This window comes from Oncorhynchus tshawytscha, linkage group LG22 (assembly GCF_018296145.1).
Source record: "Oncorhynchus tshawytscha isolate Ot180627B linkage group LG22, Otsh_v2.0, whole genome shotgun sequence".
NCBI classification, from domain to species: Eukaryota; Metazoa; Chordata; class Actinopteri; order Salmoniformes; family Salmonidae; genus Oncorhynchus; species Oncorhynchus tshawytscha.
In genome coordinates this window covers 14,905,949-14,926,374 of record NC_056450.1, presented here as the reverse complement: position 1 = coordinate 14,926,374, position 20,426 = coordinate 14,905,949, and the positions used below count along the sequence as shown (strand labels likewise).

General features: G+C 42.0%; 1 protein-coding gene across 5 annotated transcripts in view; it reads left to right on the top strand.

Annotated features, from left to right (window-relative positions):
• Positions 1-664: 664 nt before the first annotated feature.
• The window catches only part of LOC112221896 (protein prickle), a 31,666-nt gene continuing 11,904 nt past the window's right edge, over positions 665-20,426 (top strand). The window contains exons 1-3 of one of the 5 annotated variants that reach the window (XM_024384311.2): positions 665-935; positions 1,074-1,138; positions 10,624-10,703. In XM_024384311.2, coding sequence (XP_024240079.1) covers positions 1,097-1,138; positions 10,624-10,703 — 122 coding nt within the window. In that variant the 5' untranslated portion in view covers positions 665-935; positions 1,074-1,096. Of the gene's footprint in view, positions 1,139-10,623; positions 10,704-20,426 lie in introns of all 5 variants that reach the window. The other 4 variants (XM_024384312.2, XM_024384313.2, XM_024384308.2 and 1 more) reach the window with 4 other exon arrangements.

The window sequence follows — 20,426 nt, the reverse complement described above, 5'->3', positions numbered from 1 at the left end:
TGCTATTCTTTGAGGGCCTATTCTCCAGTGCTTTAGGTTCCAAGGATTCCGACATGTTACAGCAGTGTGTAGAAGGGAGATCCCATGATGTGAGAAATGTGCAGGAGGGCGTAGTCAGAGGGAGTGTACAGTTGGGATAGAGAAAGCACTGTGTGTCAACTGTGGGGGTGCCGATGCAGCTGGGGACCCGAAGTGTCCTGTGAGAGAGAGACGGGTTGAGGTTGCCAGAGTTAAAGTGGGGCCAACCGTTTCCTATGCTGAGGCAATGGCGAGAGCAGAGGAAAGCCTAAGGGTGAGTGAGTTGACTCTGAACACCCCAGTGAGTGATCAACTGCACTGATGGAGTGGAAATCACAGAAAACGTATGTGGTAGCTGCAGCAGCAGAGAAATATTTGGTGATGAACGATTTTAATCAGAAGATAAACAAGACGTTTTGAGAGAAGGGGTTCCATCCTCCCAGGCCGGCTACCTGGTGTTGGATTATTTAGGGCCAAAGTAGTGGGATGGGGTGGTGGGTTTCTGGGGATAGTGTATATGTGCAGGGTTAGATGGTGATGAAATTTCAGTTTTTCCCATTCGGCTTTTAATTACGGTGACCAGTATGTGCAATCCGCACTCCGACCTGTAAAAGGCAGCAATATTCAACACATCCTCTAGTCTGCCAGGAAAGCACACGAAGAAGAACATGGTAACAAATGGGCAATGATGAACCTCAATTTGAGGAGCGCACTGTCTGGGCCCGGGACAAGAGTGGCAGAAGGAAGGGTCTAGCGTAGGTAAAACTATCGTACAGCGCAGTGGGCTTCCACTCAATGAGTGCGGTCAATAGACATTGAAACCCGGTGCAGTCATCTAGGTGTAGGGTGCTTACGTGTGCGTCAGTGATTTTCAGACAACTCCAGCAAGTCGACTGTGCGTGAAACTCCAAGAAGAGGTTTGTACAAGTTCGTACTGTATGTATGACACGATTTATTGGAACATACTTTTACTTTGTCCTGTGAATTCAGATGCCTCATGTATCCATCAACCAATTTTTTTTTTAAAAACCTCTGACTATTTGGAAACAACCAAGCCGCTTGTTCTTGAACCATCGACATGTTCACGCGCGGATCTAAAAAGCGACGGTCGAATCGCTCGGTAAGTAGATCCGTCAGAACTACAGTATGTTGTGACATTGTTTTGTAGTTTTTTAGAGTCCAGGGCATCTTGTTATCTGGAAAGTACTTACATTGTTTAGAATACCTTTTATTGACGATGAATAGCGTTCATAAAGGTTATCGAGTAGGCTGCAAGTAAATGTATAACTTTAGGCTATTTTGTTCAGCCAACATTGATTAGGCTATGTATTTGTTGTTTTACTGTTTGTTATTGGCTTGATTATAGGCATGTCTATGCGCTATGCGTTTTTGTATGTTATAATTTGAAAAGTTGCTTTGCTTCCCTTGATTTAGTTTACAGAAATTCCGTTCTTTGTATTATGACTCGAGTTGAATCGTGGTTGGTGGGAGGGGCGTAAGGTCACTTCTTCGATGGCATTTACCTGCACAGGTTAGGGTTAGACAACTTCGAAGTATAGCCCCCCCCCCACCGAACCCAGGCCACACACTTAGGGAGCTCTGGTGTGTGTGTGTGTGTGTGTGTGTGTGTGTGTGTACGGACACTTATTGCACAAAGACAATGTCGTCTATTTATTTAAGAACATTTACATGCCAAAGCATTTGAGTTTACACGTGTTGATGGTGCCAGGGAGGACATGTTTCAGTTGAACCATGCAGTCAAGGAGGACTGGTGTAGCTGTTGATATACTCAACATCTGTCTCCTATCAGACTTGGAGCATTTCCAATGTTCTTTAAAAGTGAATCCCACAGTAATTATATTGGAAGGTTGGCTTGTGAAACTCATCACACACAACTGATCCACACTATGGTCTGCATTCATGACTACTCTGTAACTACAGTATCTGTTCCATAAGAACTTATGTGGAAGTGTTATTTGGACATTATATCAGACATATATATTAATTTGTTTCTAAAGGCAATTAATGTTGCCATAAGGCGCATGCAGGGGAGTATGCGTCTCCTTTCCTATGCAGGACCTTAAAAAATGTAAATAAAGATTTTAGTCAGCCTCATTTTAATAGCCTGACGCAATCCTCCTATCGCAAGCTAAACATGCAGGTAGTTGAGACATGCAATAGCTGCAACATTATGCCTCTTCGGTTTTGGCATGAGTTACTTGAAAGGGTGACTTGAAGTCAAGACACAACACAGTAAGCCAAGTGAGTTTGGTTGGTGTCAGCCTCTCATAGTCAAAGAGAGGATCAACTTTCAGGAAGCAATACAAGCATTATTACCAGAACATTTTATCCCTGTAGTACTCTTATAAAAATCCCTATTGACAACATAATGAAATACTCACTGAGCCTCTGTAATATGAAGGTTAGCAATGCTAACAAGTACATGTACAATTCCGTAGCGAATGCTAACAAGGGCATTGAATGGAAAGGGAGATACCTAGTCAGTTGTACAACTGAAATGTGTCTTCCACATTTAACCCAACCCCTCTGAACCAGAGAGGTGCGGGGGGCTGCCTTAATCGACATCCACATCATCGGTGCCCGGGGAACAGTGGGTTAACTGCCTTGCTCAGGGGCAGAATGGCAGATTTTTACCTTGTCAGCTCGGTGATTCGACCAAGCAACCTTTTGGTTACTCGCCCAATGCTCCTACCCGCCAGGCTACCTGTTGAAAACGTTTGATACAGTCTCAAACATAAACTATTTGCAGGACAGACATTAGGCTTACCGGGGTATTTGGCAAAATCCACCGGATGGTTTTTCAATACAGTCAAAACGATTTATTTTTACATTTTTCAATACATTTGAATATTTGTGGTTAGTTAGTACCTGCAGTCCACTTGTGCAACACGCTAGGAGATAAAGCAGATTGTGTTCTTTATTTCACGTCATATAATTTTACATTATGAAGCTTAGGGCTTACCATAGTTCCCTAGAACAGTTGAGCCAGTCACATGTTTTTTGTTGTTGTAAATAACACAACTGGAGAAAGCGGGAGCTGGTGAGTCCAGCTGTGTATTTGGTTTAACTTGCTAGTCAGCCAAGTAAGTGGCTTAATTTAATAAGGAGACGGCGCATCATATAGTGTTTACTTTCTGCTGTGTTTGAGAAGTCAAAGCGCCTTTTTGATTTCCTTGCATAGATTTTATTTTTCTCCTCTCCATTCTCTGCCCACCTGCTCCTCCCCCTTTTCTCAGCAGACAGGCCTGTTGCCCTAGCGACTCCACACAGACACAGCATGTACACCTACTGCTCCAGAGCCAGTACTGTTCTTCCTTCAGACAAGCATGCGTCAAAACTTTGTTCATTTGCACAATGTCTCTCGTTCACATTTGCTTGTAAATGTCCAAGCTCACCAAAAAAAACTACCTATACTTCTATAACTTTCTGAGATGGACTTCCTGTCTTTGCAATTTGTGCACTCGTTAGCTAGCAGCCTCTATTGAAATGATCTATTAGTTAGTGAATTTATTTGCATTCTGGTAATAGACACCCAATCTGCTTTTTTAGCGCCTCCTTGTGTACGAAGACCGTTATACTGTAAATCTGAGGATGAGAGAATTATGATATGAACATTTGGATACCGCCAAACCATAAGCCATCCCAGCTCATAAAGTTATACAAGTAACTCAAAAATGCTACTCAGCTTCCTCCACACACAAAACAAACATTAGACTGCATGGCTATTGATCCAGGCGGGGATTCTCTGCTGTTACCAAGAGAATCTTGATTTTGCAAGAAGCTAACCACTTAGCTAGATAACTAGCTACTAAATTAGCCTACCAAATGCACAACTGCAGAGCATTTAGCACATTTTAGAAAGTTCACTTAGTACACTGAACAAAAATATAAATTCAATGTGTAAAGTGTTGGTCCCATTTTTTCATGAGCTGAAATAAAAGATCACAGAAATGTTCCATATGCAGAAAGCTTATTTCTCTCAAATGTTGTGCACAAATTCGTTAATGTCCCTGTTAGTGCGCATTTTTCTTTGCCAAGATAATCCATCCACCTATGGTATATCAAGAAGCTGACTAAACAGCATGATCATTACACAGGTGAACCTTGTGCTGGGGACAATGACTGGCCACTCTAACATGTGCAGTTTTGTCACACAACACAATGCCACAGATGTCTCAAGTTTTGAGGAAGCGTGCAATTCAAAGTTGTTTCAGAGAATTTAGCAGTACGTCCAACCGGCTTCACAATCGCAGACCACGTGTATGGCGTTGTGTGGGCGAACGATTTGTTTATGTCAATGTTGTGAACAGAGTGCCCCATGGTGGGGTAATGGTATGGTACCGACAACAAACACAAATGCTTTTTATCAATGGCAATTTGAATGCACAAAAATACAGTGACGAGATCCTGAGGCTCATTTTTGTTTAAGCTATCTATGACTAACAGATGCATATCTGTATTCCCAGTCATGTGAAATCCATAGATTAGGGCCTCATTTATTCTTTTCAATTGACTGATTTTCTCATATGAATTATAACTCAGTAAAATCATTTAAATTGTTTCATGTTGCATTTATATTTTTGTTCAGTATGGTTATGAGATATCAAGCTCGCAGACATTTAATTGTGAATTCCATACTGTAACTAGATCACCTGGTGCGTGCTGCACAATAGTCAGTGACTCACAAAGCTCCGGTCTCTTGTGCTTGTAAACAAACACCATGTGTCTGGGGACTACACGTAAGCTTCATAATAAAAAATAATGAGACTGGTGAAATGAAGAATGAAATGAAGAACTTATTGCACAAGTTGACTGCAGATATTCAAATGTATTAAACAAACTTCAAAGAAATAGTTTCGACAGTATTGAAAAAACCATCCCATGGCTATTTCCAAATACCCCGGTATACAACTCAAGCCTAATACAGTATGATAGCGTATTGTAGGGAACGGGGATGTGTTCCTGACGTTCCAGAGAGAAGAGCAAGATAGGCCTATGTGTGTGTGTTGTGATGGTTAGTGACGCTTTCCCTGCAGGCTTGTGTGTTTGATGTATCTGAGTCCAGCCCAGTGTGTAGTGTAACTACCATGTCTCGGTGAGTTAGGCTGCACAGGCCTGTGACCCCTGACCCACTCCCCTGAGTTAACGTTTAACTCCTCAAACACTGAACACATCCTGCTGTCTCCATTCCAGCATCTGTTATTCTATGCATTGTAACAGCGTTACTATGTAAACAGATTGTTATAACATGGGTATAAGAGCAACAAAGTGTTACTTAGCATTACCATTGTATGGCTATGATGGCACTGGTCAGCTTCTAGGTAAAGGGTCTAACAGCGAACTTTCTGCGACCTTGTTGGATAAAGCGTATTATCAAGATCAAAAGGAGTAACTAAAGTAGGGTGTATGTATGTGCGTTTGCGAGCGTTCATGTGTACGCTCTCCTATACAGATGTGCAGTCTTAATTTGATCCCTGTTGTTGCAGATAATTTTCCTGTGCAGCATGGAATGCAAACTTGAGCGTAATTCTAGGTTTTAAAAAGGCTTTTAAAGTTTGTAATTTCCACTTTAAAATGTCAGACTTGATTTTCTCTAAATAAACATGTATCAACGCCTACAATAATGTCCATTCATAATAATCCACATTTCCTGTTGCTGTAGAATTTATTTTCCTGCTGTGAGAAACTGTTCAAATTAAAATGGCACATCTGTACCTGCTTTGCTTTTAATGGAGAGAATGTTTTTTTTCTTGTGTGATACTACAAACAAACCTATTGTCAATTCAAATGTTCTATTTACTTCCCACATATAGTTTATAAACTCACTTCCTACCTCTGCAGTCCCCACCCATCACATCCCCTACTTCAGAAAGCAAAGTAGGCTAACCCACTGCAGGGACAGAAACTTGATGTATATTTTCTCTTGCCGAGAGATGTGAAGGAAACGCATGAAACCCACATTACCTTGACTTTTGTTACACTGTCTGAGAGTGTCTTCTTGACATCATCCCCTTCCCATGTTCTCTTGCACATGATGAATTTCGACTCGCAGCTCTTGTCTTCATTCAAGGAAAAATCATCCTAAAGGAACAAAAGTTGTATGATGGATCTGAAGTTTTCCATTACAAACTTCATTTGTCATGGTAATGATATGGAGCTCACATCCCCCCCTCTCTCTGTGAACACGATACAGTGTTAATTAGAACCATCTTGGCGGGTATTGATGCATTTCTTTCTGGATCAGTTTACAGATGGGACCGTTTTAATGCCAGCTTTTTCTCCTTGAGCAGAATGGATCAGCCTTATGACGGGGATGAAGTATGACCTTGTGTTTCACATGTGTTCACTGTTATGAAGGCATTCATATGCAGTACATGAATGTAATCCCTACATAGCAATCATCATCTGCCTTCTAGCATTGATCAACTCCCATAAATGTTTTAAATTGATTTATAAAGTCTGAGAGCAGTGTGCTATTATCTACGATATGTTTGTGATTTCACTGCTGAGTATGCTGATTTAACCACACGTGTACTGAACCGAACACTACTTTACTGGCCTAACAAATGTTAGGTAATATTTTCTGCATCTTTATTGCAAATACTAATGCTTCTCCGCAAGCTTTTTTTTGTAGTTCTTCAGTTATTTATTCTGCCCACAATCCCAAATGCACGGCATGATTTGCAGGCCTTCTAACTTCTCTCCCCCAGGACTCTAATCCTCCATTTGTCAATACAACATGATTGTGCTACTCCTCCCATCTTTCTCTCTGTATTTATTGCACACTCTGCTGGGCTTTCCCAGGGAGTCCCGTGCTCTGGCGGTGAGCTACACAAGTCGGGGATCAGTAGGCATGACCGAGGGCAATGTGGCTTCGCAAAATGTTTGTTTTTAGCACACGTGTTACCATGGGATCACATTCCCCAGAGACAAAAGACTCTGCTCTCTGACTCTGAAAGAATGCGTAAGCATGTCTGTTCAGGACACGGTATGACGTACACAATATACATGTGTGTGTGTGTTTTGTATTCTTAATGGATTTCCACTTGGAGGGGAACGTCTGAAGAAGACTTACTTCCTCAGTACTCGGTACCGTTTGGCTTGTTTATACATCCTACTGGTTTAACGTAGATGTCTTACAGTACATGCATGTCTGTGTCTAAGCATGCACGTACGCCGTCTCTGTGTAGCTATTCAATCCCACAACAGTTGCAATACAACTATGTGAACCATTCAATGTTATTTTCCATAGCGTGTTCTTTCCTAACCTGTTGATGCTGTTCCTAGATTGGCCGTTTTGAGCTCAGGGGTGTGTGATGGCGCCATTGGTAGATTTGATGTTGAAGTGTATCGGGTTGAGCAGTTTAGACTCTTTCTCGACGACCTGCAAACATCAACATCTCGACTCCGTTAACCAACAGCCACATTTATACAGGGAGGAATAGAGCAAAATGCAGAGGTGTTATTTTTCTGTTCAACGACACCCAAAATATTGGTCTACTGCATCTCTGTTGAGACTGACTGCAGCCCCGTCATAATAACCTCCAGGTCACAAGCCATAAAATGCTTCTCTCAAATGGTCTGACTGGCTTGACATGAATATTAACGTTTCATTCACCTTATGTCCTGAGATGTGGTTTCACAACAGATCAAGACAAAGCTGCACAGGTGCTTTCCCAAATGGATTTGCTTTATTGGCATGTGTATGTCTGTGAGAGAAGGATAAGTACCCTGTGTGTCTGTACAGTTTGTAAGATTGTTCAAAGGGAGTCTCTTTTTTTTTTTTGGCAACATCCTGTGTTTTTGTCTCGTGGCAGTGACTCTCTCACTTATCTGAGAAATATTGTTTCGCTAATCATCCCATCCTTCCCTTCCTATTGTTTGGAAGGGCTGGTTAATTATGCTTTGCATAATTAAATAAGAGGACTGACATTTTCATGGTGTGAAGCAACTTTTTATCCTATACTGTATATCAACATCGAATGTAAGAAAAGAGCCAATTATTGAGAGGAGGGCCGGTTTAGAAAGTGTGAGAAGGGAGGCAGGATGACAGCGTCAGAGCAAAATGGAAACAGTGACTTCATGGAGAGGGAAAGCAAAAGGTGGCACACTTCCTCTCATCTGTTTCCTTCCTCTCATCTTTAAAAATAGACTCTACAGTAGAGCAGTAGTCACACACTCTCTCAGACTACTTAACTGAATAGAGACACACACACACACACACACACACACACACACACACACACACACACCAATACTAATGCTCAAGTCAATATTTAGCTTTTACATGTAGGTCATCTGTTTATGGTTTGTTGAATGTGCTTTGAGAACTTCTGAATTTTCCAAATGACTTGTGATCGTGTGTGGCTAGAGTCCCACTGCCAACAGGAGCTGTAGTATGGGGGTTGGACCCAGTTACTGGGCTGTTTTCTTCTGGACTTGACAAGAGCTTAGCCTGTTTCTCTAACCGCTTGCCACATAGCAGCGAGCACTCGGCATGTAATCCGCTCACCCACCCGCTCCACACACACAAAGCTGGGTAATGGACAAGCCGTCTGTGCAAGCATACACACAGACCTTTCACATGCATATGAATCAGGGGCTGGAAACAAACATTATTTTCCAATCATTAAGTTCTGAACAGAACCATTATTTTAATTTTTTTCCGTTCTACTGTTCCAGACAGAGAAATAAAGTTCTGAACTGTTTAGAACCCCCAAAAAATGACGGTTTTGATTGTTCCTCTGATATCGACATTTAGCTCGTCATTAAATTAAAGGGTATGGATAGAGCAGCTTGCTATGAAGCTGGCAAGTTTATTTTTACATGCTTTGGACAGACGAGTGTAGGGCGCGAAATGCAGCTTAAATGTTGTAGGTGGTGAGAGAGGGTAGAGGATGAGGCTTGGCTTGACACACTGGGCATCTTGTTGTTATGACTGTCATGCCCTGGCCTTAGTTATCTTTGTTTTCTTTATTATTTTGGTTAGGTCAGGGTGTGACATGGGGGATTTATGTGTTTTTGTCTGGTCTAGGGGTTTTGTATGTTATGGGGTGTTTTCTAGTCTAGGTGTTTATGTAAGTCTATGGTTGCCTAGATTGGTTCTGAATTAGAGGCAGGTGTTTATCGTTGTCTCTGATTGGGAACCATATTTAGGCAGCCATGTTCTTTGGGTATTTTGTGGGTGAATTGTTTCCTTTGTCTGTGCCTGTGCCACACGGGACTGTTTCGTTGCCAGTTCACTTTGTTATTTTGTGTTCATGTTCAGTTTCCCCTATTAAAACATGGACACCTACCACGCTGCGTATTGGTCCGATCCTTGTTTCACCTCTTCAGAGGAAGAGGAGGAAATCTGCCGTGACAATGAAATCCATTATATAAATTAGGCCCACAGAATTATACCATACCTATGGAGGAGCAGCTTCCATAAAGGAACTTTTAATGTCTTTGAACTTCAGAGAGTTGGCTTAACGTTGGACCAGCTAGCTAGCTAGCTAACAAGCTTGTGTGTGCAGAGCGGCACCAGAATTCAAATAAAACGTCTTAGCTGTTTTGTAGTTAATCCAAATGTGAAAACTATAGTATCCTTAACTAGCACTGAAAAGGTTAATCCATTCTTCTCTCATTAAAAATCTCTCCCTAATTTCTGAATCACGCTTGTAACGTCAGTAGACTACTAGACTATGCTACGGAGGGGGAGGGGCAGGTTGCCTACACACACACTTGCAAAGATTTTCAGGTGACAGGCAGACACTGGAATATGTTCCTGAGTGACAGACTGAGGACTTTGCATAGGCGATTTGTTGTGTTTTTGTGGGACTGGGAAAAATGCCCTGAATGTAAAATAATGTTATTAACCGGTTCCCATACTTTTAAAAGAACTGTTCTGGTCCAGGACAGTGTAGATCACTTTCGTTCTGATTCTGTTCCTCGACAAATGTCCTTATTTGTCGGTTCAGTTCCCTGAACATAATGTGTGTACACATAAACATGCACAATCCTACCCTAATAACATAGACCATTTTACACATTATTTACATGCATATACTCACAGATGACATCACACACATGGAATATGAGCGACCACTCTCGCATAAAGTACACTGATGTGTATTTGAACCAATGCAATCCTACTTCTCTGTCAATCACAATGCTTGGCAGTTCTACACATTTTATGATGTTGCTTAGTGAGAGAATGAGTGCTATGTGGTCGTAAAGTCTTGTCCGAACACGCAATCATCATATATTATTCAATCAAACTGCAGTTGTGCAAATTGAGGGTGTAAAGGATTATTCTGTGCATTTCCTTGGATCTCAGTGAATTTACTTCCTGGAGAATAATGTATTGAGAAAGATCACTCCTCTCAAATACTATGCAGCAAATGACAGTAGGGATAGCCATCTCTCTAAGTCCATCCGTACTGCCTTTTGATTTAAAGCGAAATGACAACTTTACTTGTGTGACCGTTTCTCCTCCCATTCACTCACTGTCAAGTGAAATAAATAAATGCTGTATTTGTTCATTTTATCGTCATTATTTGTGATGCATGAATGGTGTTATCGTACTTGGTGTTGTGGTTTCAGGAGGAGGAAAACCCAGACCAGGGACAACCATGTATGAGATGTGGAGACCAGTGTCCAGGCTTTCGCATGCATGGCTGGAGGTAGGCCTCTCATACTCCCGTCACATACTCTAAACACTCCCTCCTCGCCTCCTCACAGGATCATAGACACTGTTCTCAAGATATTTCATGTGGTTATATTTCACGTCATAGGTTTCTTTACTTTAATTTCGCATTCATAACTCATATGTATTATAGATCTGATCAGTCTAGTGCAGGCAGTGCCTTCTTGTGTGTCGCCCGTCGCTATTTGGTTGTCACTTCATTATTGAGGAAGAGTCACATGGCTAACTTAGTATCATTTGCATAATTAGAGGTGATTTCTGACAACAATTGGGTCTGTGTGTTTGTATATCAGTGGACTGGGTCCTTGGAGAGATTAAAACAGCTGTGTCCATGTTGAGAGCAGACCTAGATATTGACTCAAACAAACATTATCCACACACAACACATTTACCACATCCAGAGCAGATAAAGCGCCCAGCAGTGTATATGGAAAGGTTATAGAGAATCTAGGCTATAGACACACAAGCATGTTAAGCAAATGTGAGAGCAGCTGCACTTTGTGTGTGGACGTTATCCACACACAGCACGCACAACCTCTGAGGGCAAGGGATTACCATTAGACATGCTATCTGCATGTGTGTTGTGATTTTTTTTTTTACTTTTCAAAGGGTTAATATATATATATATATTTTAAATGATTTAACCTTTATTTAACTAGGAAGGTCCGTTAAGAATAAATTCTTATTTACAATGACGGCCTACCCCGGCCAAACCCTAACCCGGAAGATGCTGGGCCAATTGTGCGCGTCCCTATGGGACCACCCAATCACGGCCAGTTGTGATACAGCGTGGAATCGAACCAGGGTCTGTAGTGACTCCTCTAGCACGTGCCTTAGACCGCTGCCCCACTCGGTAGAGCCATAATATGTTATGGATGGATGCAGCCCTATGACACTGTAGACATTCTACATACTGTATCTCAATTAATAAATTAATAAGAGGTGTTTTAAATAAATGCAAGATGACAAATTTGAAGTCTTGGAATGGAAAGGGCAGAGATCATAAGAGAAGCTTTCCTAAACTAAATTGTGTCTTGACTTGGTCTTACTACCAGAGAGTGTGAAATAGCTGAGCGTTGAACTGGAACAAACTCTAGTGGACACAAGGGGAATTCCACCAGGTTTAGAGGAGAGTCTTTGTCTACCTGTGTGTTAAACACATTTTAACATCATCTATACAGCTCACTGTACCCCTGAAATGAGTATTTGTCAGTTGGAATGTTTTTCAACCATCTATGGTCATATAGCAGTCTAGTCAGTGTCCCCAATGTCTTTCCGAGCAGCAACTAGTTTTCCACTCCTCTTTCCTCTGTGTTGTACAGTCCCCCAGTATGAACTCCCTCCCCTCCTCACTGTGTCAGCCAGCTGGGTCTCTTGGTTAGTCCTAATCCTGTCCGTCACCCTAATAAGATTAGCCCTTTCAGCCCCTGCTACTGCCACCACCGCTGTGATGAAGCCCTAACCCCCCTCCCTGAATCTCTCTCTTTCTCCTTCTCCACATCCCTTTCTTTCAGCTCCTACCTCTGCCACCACCGCTGTGATAGAGCTGTAACTCCCCCCCCTTCATCCCTCGCTCACTTTCCCTCCCCAAGCCCATCACTCTGGCTTTTCACTGCCCTTGGTCGGTTAATAAGCATTTTGAGGAAGGGCAGTTTAGGTTTTTATTTAGAACCAGTAAATCTTTTGAAGACATTTCTTTTTTTACCCTTTTTATTTAAGCGGGGAGTCTCATTGAGACCAATGTATCTTTTGCAAGGAAGCCCTGCATGACAAGACCAGCAGCAAATACACTTTAAAAGTTAAACACAAATACTTCAATCAAGGCATAGGAAACACAAAAAAATACAAAAACACTATTCTAAAAAAACAAACACATTCCTCTGTGAAGAGATCCTCCACCATCAATCTGAACTGCCGAAAGGCACCAAATCATCCAACTGTAGGGTATTCTGAAGATTGTTCCATAAGTATGGTGCGAACAAACTAAAAGCTGTTTTACCTAAATCGGTAGTGACAGAAGGAATTTCAAGAGTTAGCCAACCCTGTGAGCAGGAATGGTATCTCGTACTTCATATAGGTTAGGACCGATGCTAGGTAATGGGGGAATTTTTGCATAAGAGCTTTATAAACAAACAGAATGCAATGTTTCGACCTACACAACACTGAGGGCCAGCCCACTTTCTGATAGAGAATGCAGTGATGAGTGCAAAATCGCTCGAGGTTAACACAGATTGCAATTCTGACTATTTTCTTAAGTGCTCCCTTAGTTGTTTTAGTGAATGGGGACTACACTCACATTTCATGGTAGATTTGACAGAGAGAAACCCCAGCTGTCAGATTGAACGAATAATGCGTCAGATCGAAGGAAGGTCAAGTCAACAGGCTTTGAAGACAAACCAACCTTAATCTAAAGCACATGGTGACTCTACTGTACTTTTTATACTGTCATGCTAAAAACACAGATGAACTTGATATGCCACTGTCATCATACCATTAATATGTTAACCAGGTCTGTACCCAAACAATTCGTGCTTCTACTTCTAAAAATACACCTTTCCAGTAACAAGTCTCTCACTGTTGCCGTTTGCTATAGACCTCCCTCTGCCCCCAGCTGTGCCCTCGACACCATATGTGAATTGATTGCCCCCCATCTATCTTCTGAGCTCATGCTACTAGGTGACCTAAACTGGGACATGCTTGCCATCCTACAATCTAAGCTTGATGCCCTCAATCTCACCCAAATGATCTATGAACCTACCAGGTACAACCCCAAATCCGTAAACACGGGCACCCGTGTTAACTAACTCACCCTCCAAATACACCTCTGCTGTTTTCAATCAAGATCTCAGCGATCACTGCCTCATTGTCTGCATCCGTAATGGGTCTGCGATCAAACGACCACCCCCCATCACTGTCAAACGCTCCCTAAAACACTTCTGCGAGCAGGCCTTTCTAATCGACCTGGCCGGGGTATCCTGGAATGACATTGACCTCATCCCGTGAGTAGAAGATGCCTGGTTATTCTTTAAAAGTGCCTTCCTCACCATCTTAAATAAGCATGCCCCATTCAAAAGATGTAGAACTAGGAATAGATATAGTCCTTAGTTCACTCCAGACCTGTCTGCCCTTGACCAGCACATCCTGTGGCGTTCTGCAGTAGCATCGAATAGCTCCCGTGATATGCAACTTTTCAGGGAAGTTAGGAACAAATATACACAGGCAGTTAGCTTTCCTAAGGCTAGCTTTTTCAAACAGAAATGTGCATCCTGTAATACAAACTCAAAGTTCAGGAACATGCACTCCAGCAGGTATATCTCACTGGTCACCCCCAAAGCCAATTCCTCGTTTGGTCGCCTTTCCTTCCAGTTCTCTGCTGCCAATGACTGGAACGAACTGCAAAAATCACTGAAGCTGGAGACTCATATCTCCCTCACTAGCTTTAAGAACCAGCTGTCAGAGCAGCTCACAGATCACTGCACCTGTTCATAGCCCATCTGTAAACAGCTCTTCTATCTATCTCATCCCCATACTGTATTTATTTATCTTGCTCCTTTGCACCCCAGTATCTCTACTTGCACATTCATCTTCTGCACATCTACCATTCCAGTGTTTTATTGCTATATTGTAATTACTTCGCCACCATGGCCTATTTATTGCCTTAACTCCCTTATCTTACCTCATTTGCAGTCACTATATATAGACTTTTTGTTTTCTTTTTTTCTGCTGTATTATTATTGACTGTATGTTTTGTTTAATCCATGTGTAACTCTGTTGTTGTATGTGTTGAATTGCTTTGCTTTATCTTGGCCAGAACCACAGTTGAGGGCAGAATGAAATACATGATTGAGATGTATGGGGGTCACTGCTTAACATCTTAAAGACTCCAGAGCCCAAGACAAATAACCTCTCCTTTTAATAACCCATTCACAGTAACACCTGACCCCATTACCCCCATGGAGGACAAACAGGCAAGTGACCAAAGAGTGCCGCTGTTTAACCCCACTGTCAGGGCAGTGATCCATCTTCAGCACTCTCTCTCCCAGACAGGGCTGAGGCCTCAGAGGCAGATGTCTATATCCACCAGAGGAGGAATTAAGTTACTTGTGACCCCACAGGTCCCAGTCGGTGTCACTGACATACAGAGTGCTCAAAACCAACTAATTGGGGAGGGCCGGCAGGCAGGCGGGTGGCATGGCGATTACTCTGGCACTAATTGGTGGCCACAGAGCGAGCGTTCTGGGACAGTGTCCATCTGTTTCTTGATGGATCTGTCTAATCTGGACTCAGAGTACCATCATGACAAAGTAAGAGAGAGAAGCTATACTGTAGCTACTCAGTTTCAATCACAGCTAATCACACCAAGAGCACACACGCATTCATGCCAATAGGATTATTTATCACTGTACTGTACACACTGTTTGGTACATTACACTACCCATTTAATCTATTTGACAATTGAGTGGCCAAACTGATGGGACTGGGTGGCTAGATTAAGATGTACATATCTAAAAAGTCTGACAATTTGACTTAGTTCAGAGTGGACGATGAAGTTGTGATTTTTAGGGAAGATTTTGTAGCTAAATAATCTAACGTTTCATTATGTTTTGGATTGATGGCACCCTTTACAGATGTTTGAACTGAGAGTGATGCTAGTATTGGTTGGTGAGTGACAGAGACCAGAAAAGGGACAATACCAGAGATGTACTGAGGGATAAAAGAGAGATTGACAGGCGAGGCAAATTAACACCGATCTAAGGGCAAATGGCCTTTTTGGTGGGATCATTTGACTGACAGGTCATTGTGGAGTGATTGAAAGTGAGGTTAGATGAGCTGTTATGATGTACTTCTTTGAGGCCTGTAGCCAATCCAAGAGCTGCTCTGAATGTCATCCTTTTTAATTGGTCAAAACAGAAGTACTTGATAACCCACCAGAGGTGATTTAAAAAAAAAAGTTTTATCAATTATGCTCGTCTTGATTTGACTTGTCAGAACTAAGAATGATTCATTCACAAATGGGTGGAGGTAGGGGCTTGGATTTCTTTGTGACATTATTGACAAAAGCTAAAGTGGCTTTATTTCTTCCTTTACTCATTTGTTTTGTTGAATGTAGCCACTAATTGTAAGGCTACTCGCTCATAGAACATACAAGTTAAATTTCTTGTGTTAATGTGTTAGCTCACAGTGGGAAGTGGATAGTGGGAACACACGGGCTCCTATTCTCCAGAGGTAGAGGGTTTAGAATTTAGATGGAGTCTGTTAACACTGCTAGCAGATTTAGAAACAGGAGGGTTAATGATTGTAATTAGGATTGTGGCATTCTAAAGGTGAAAATGAGCAGACAGAGAGGTCTGTCCGCTCTCCCACAAGAGGGCCAGCAGGGAAAATGTTATTCATGATTACTATATGTCAGGATTATTTGGCCCTGCTGTCTATACTAAGGAAGTTACTGAGGCTCCATGGTGGCCTAGTTCACACTGTTTTACTTTCTAATGTCACAGAAGTTATCCACTGAACATAATGAATAAGACTAGATAAGAGTACCACAAGCTAATGGAAGTTACTGGGGCTCCATGGTGGCCTAGTTCACACTGTTTTACTTTCTAATGTCACAGAAGTTATCCACTGAACATAATGAATAAGACTAGATAAGAGTACCACAAGCTAATGGAAGTTACTGGGGCTCCATGGTGGCCTAGTTCACACTGTTTTACTTTCTAATGTCACAGAAGTTATCCACTGAACATAATGAATAAGACTAGATAAGAGTACCACAAGCTAATGGAAGTTACTGGGGCTCCATGGTGGCCTAGTTCACACTGTTTTACTTTCTAATGTCACAGAAGTTATCCACTGAACATAATGAATAAGACTAGATAAGAGTACCACAAGCTAATGGAAGTTACTGGGGCTCCATGGTGGCCTAGTTCACACTGTTTTACTTTCTAATGTCACAGAAGTTATCCACTGAACATAATGAATAAGACTAGATAAGAGTACCACAAGCTAATGGATAGTGTTTTGAAGGGATGTAATAATTCACCGATACGTATCGGTCCCTGATTCAAATGTTTAAGATACGAATGCATCGCTCCGCGGACCCCAAACCAATCCAAATGTAGCATGCATCAGTCACGAAATCGATTAAAATGTTATAAATCACAAATGGAATGTGTTTTGTTGTTGTTGCTCATATTACTTTCTTTCTTTCTACCTTCTGGAAATAACATATTTTGTAACAGTGTCGAACTGAGCATGTAACTGTGACGACATTCACTAGGCATGTTTCCATTGACCCAGGTTTATTTGACAAAAGTTTAAAAAAATATATATATATATATATTTGCGACATGTGTAATGGTAACAAGTAATTTATTAGTTGACTAACAACCTATGTAATTTTCTAGTGTAACCGGTGTGAAATGGCTAGCTAGTTAGCAGTGCGCTAGTAGCATTTCAATCGGTGATGTCACTCGCTCTGAGACCTTGAAGTAGTTGTTCCCTTTGCTCTGCAAGGGCCACTGCTTTAGTGGAGCGATACATAACGATGCTTCAAGGATGACTGTTGTCGATGTGTTCAGAGGGTCCCTGGTTCAAGACCAGATTGGGGCGATGAGAGGGTCGGAAGCAACACTTATCTATGCCCTGTTGAATATTGTGTTTTACCAGAATAAAAGTGAGCTATTGGAGAGACAACTCTCATCTGGCTATAGGCTACCTGCTGAACAGGGCTTACAATTTTTATTGTTCAGGTTCACCATCAGCAATAGTTTTGGCAGTTTTGCTTTAAACAATCAGTGTACAAAACATTAGGAACACCTCAGAACAGCCCCTATTCATCGGGGCATGGACTCGACAAGGTGTTGAAAGCGTTCCACAGAGATGCTGGCCCATGTTGACTCCCATAGTTGTCAAGTTGGCTGGATGTCATTTGGATGGTGGGCCATTCTGGTTAGATCTTTTGTCTTTCCCATTTACTTTCTGAATGGCACACATACATAATCCAGGCCCAGCTCATGAGATCCATCAGCAGCAGATTTTGAATGTAAAAACTCTTAGTGCATCTAATCGCATTGATTCGTTCTCCAATCAAACCGAAACTCACCGACTCGTTCCACCCCCCTGTATTGTATCAAGGCTCTAGTTTAATCTCATCTTGATTATTGTCCAGTTATATGGCGCTGCACAGAAAGACCTAGTTAAGCTGCAGCTGGCCCAGAACAGAGCGGCAAGTCTTGCTCTTAATTGTAATCAGAGGGCTAATATTAATACTATGCATGCCAGTCACTCTTGGCTAAGAGTTGAGGAAAGACTGATTACATCACTTCTTGTTTTTATAAGAAACATTAATGTGCTGGAAAACCCAAATGGTTTGCATAGTCAATTTACACACAGCACTGACACACACAGACATGGCACCAGGGGTCTTTTCATAGTCCCCAGGTCCAGAACAAATTCAAGGAAACATGCAGTATTCTACAGAGCCATGATTGCATGGAACTCCCTTCTCATATAGAGCAAGTGAACAGCAAACCTGGTTTGAGAAAACAAATAAAGCAACATGTCTCGGCACAACGGCCTCTCCCCATGTGGCCTACTTGTGTGTACTGTATGTGCTGACATCTGTGTGTAACTGATAGATGCACACGACATGTTTATGTTTATGCATTCATGTCAATTGTAAAGTATTTTGTCTGTGATGTATTTTTCGTTACGTGCACGACTCCAGTAAGACTAGCTGTCGACAATAAATATATCTATATCTTTTATTTTTTAATCAAGTATCGGAGCCCATGTATCGAATCGTCTTGAGAGCTGCACATCCCTGACATGGATTCTTCACACACTGTTTTTGTAGAGGATATAAGAAGTGTATATACTGTATTGTTTATCTAAATGTATAGTACTAGTTTGTGATGGGCCTCAGGAGCACAATAGAAAAGCAGCCTACACTGCTTTACTTGTATCCTACTGCCCATCAGTCAATCATGTATGAGATTATCCACTACCAGGCTCACTGTTTACACATCAACACAAAGTAAGATGCCTCAACAACAACTGTTACAGAGCGCTGACGCAGAGGCGTGACACGGATTACAAGCTAAACAGATCAAATCAGCATCTGCTCATGCTCTGTAACCACGGTAACGATGCTGGTAATTTCTGAGGCCCTCTTGGTGGCAGTAGCTGGGTGTGGCTGTGGAGGCTGTGTGTGCCGCCCTGGCATTCCATCTGAGCGTAGCTACATATACTCTTAATGGCCAGCTATACGTCTTTCCAGGCTGGCAAGAAGATACAACTAGGTTAATAACACTCAAGCCCATTTGCTCACAGTCCACATCGTTTAAAATAAATTGGTTTAGAAACTGCTCTCTAGCTCTGGCTGATGTAATTAGGTTTAATGTTGGACTTGGCTACTATACTCTGAACAACTCTTTGCTGATTATTTTACTGATAAACCTGCCTGTCGTTTTGAGTGGGTGGCTGGATAACATTTCCTGGTACATCTGTAGTGGTTTTCCTGCTGCCTGCATGCTGAAAGTCATCTGTACAACACATACACGTACACATATGGTGTCTCACTGTGCCTCTTACATGCACGCATGTACAGTGTACACAGGCTCTGAGGACAAACAGCTGGGGCCAGATTGTGGCTAGTGAGTCTTGCCAGAATGGCTTACCCTGAGGTGACCTGCTATGTTTACCATGATTTATACAGGACCTGCTGCACTACAACCTGGCCTTATAAGGAGCTACGGCAGCCAGTGATGAAAGCAATCCGTTAAGGAACCAAAGTAAATGTACAGCAAAGGCATAGATATCATAGTATCAGCAGACTGAATAGCAGCAGAATAAAGATTGGACAGGAAAGCCCAACAGTTTAATATTTTAATGGGAAGGTAATAGTAGGACGGATGGAGGACTGACTGGTGAATGATGTTTATCCACATGAAAGGTTTGGCCTCTGGTCGGAGAGAGAGTGGGTGTGTTTAGAGCTGGTGTTTGGGTTATGGCTGGGTTAAGGGGTGGGGGGGCATGTTTGTGTCTAAGCAAAGCTGCTTTGTCCTCCATCTGTGCCTGAGGAACAGGCCTTGAGCCGCAAATACCAGCTGAGGGCCTGTTATGCAATCACACTAGCCAGAGATACTGTATATGCAGCAGCCAACACTGATGCATCCACACACATGTAATGCTTGCACATACATTAGCACGTACTGTACAAAACCGTTCTCCCATGATCAATCCCACATACAGACAGGCCCAATTACAGATTGATTCTGAGGAAAGATATGACATCCCAGAGTGGGTGTCCTCCTGCTATAGATGTAGGATCTTAATTTAATCAACCTGTTGCAGGATAAACTTTCCGGTCATTTAAAACTTGTGGTGTATTTGAGGTTTAACAAGGCTTCTGAAATGTGTAATATTTCACTTAGAAATTTCTGACTTTAGTTTACCTTACAAAAAACATTTCCTGTTGCTGCAGGATCATTTTTCTGCTGTAGCAGACTGACTCAAATGAAGATCCTACATCTGTATTAACCACTGTAGGATGGCCAGGCCCAGGCTTACATCAGTGACCTCATTTCCTGCTAGCTCAGTGGCGTGATAGAGCAAGGGTGGGAATCTTAACGGAAAAATCCACTCAAAACCGATATTTGTGTTAGTCCTCTGATACAGTCCCAAAAGGTTTTGCTGACAT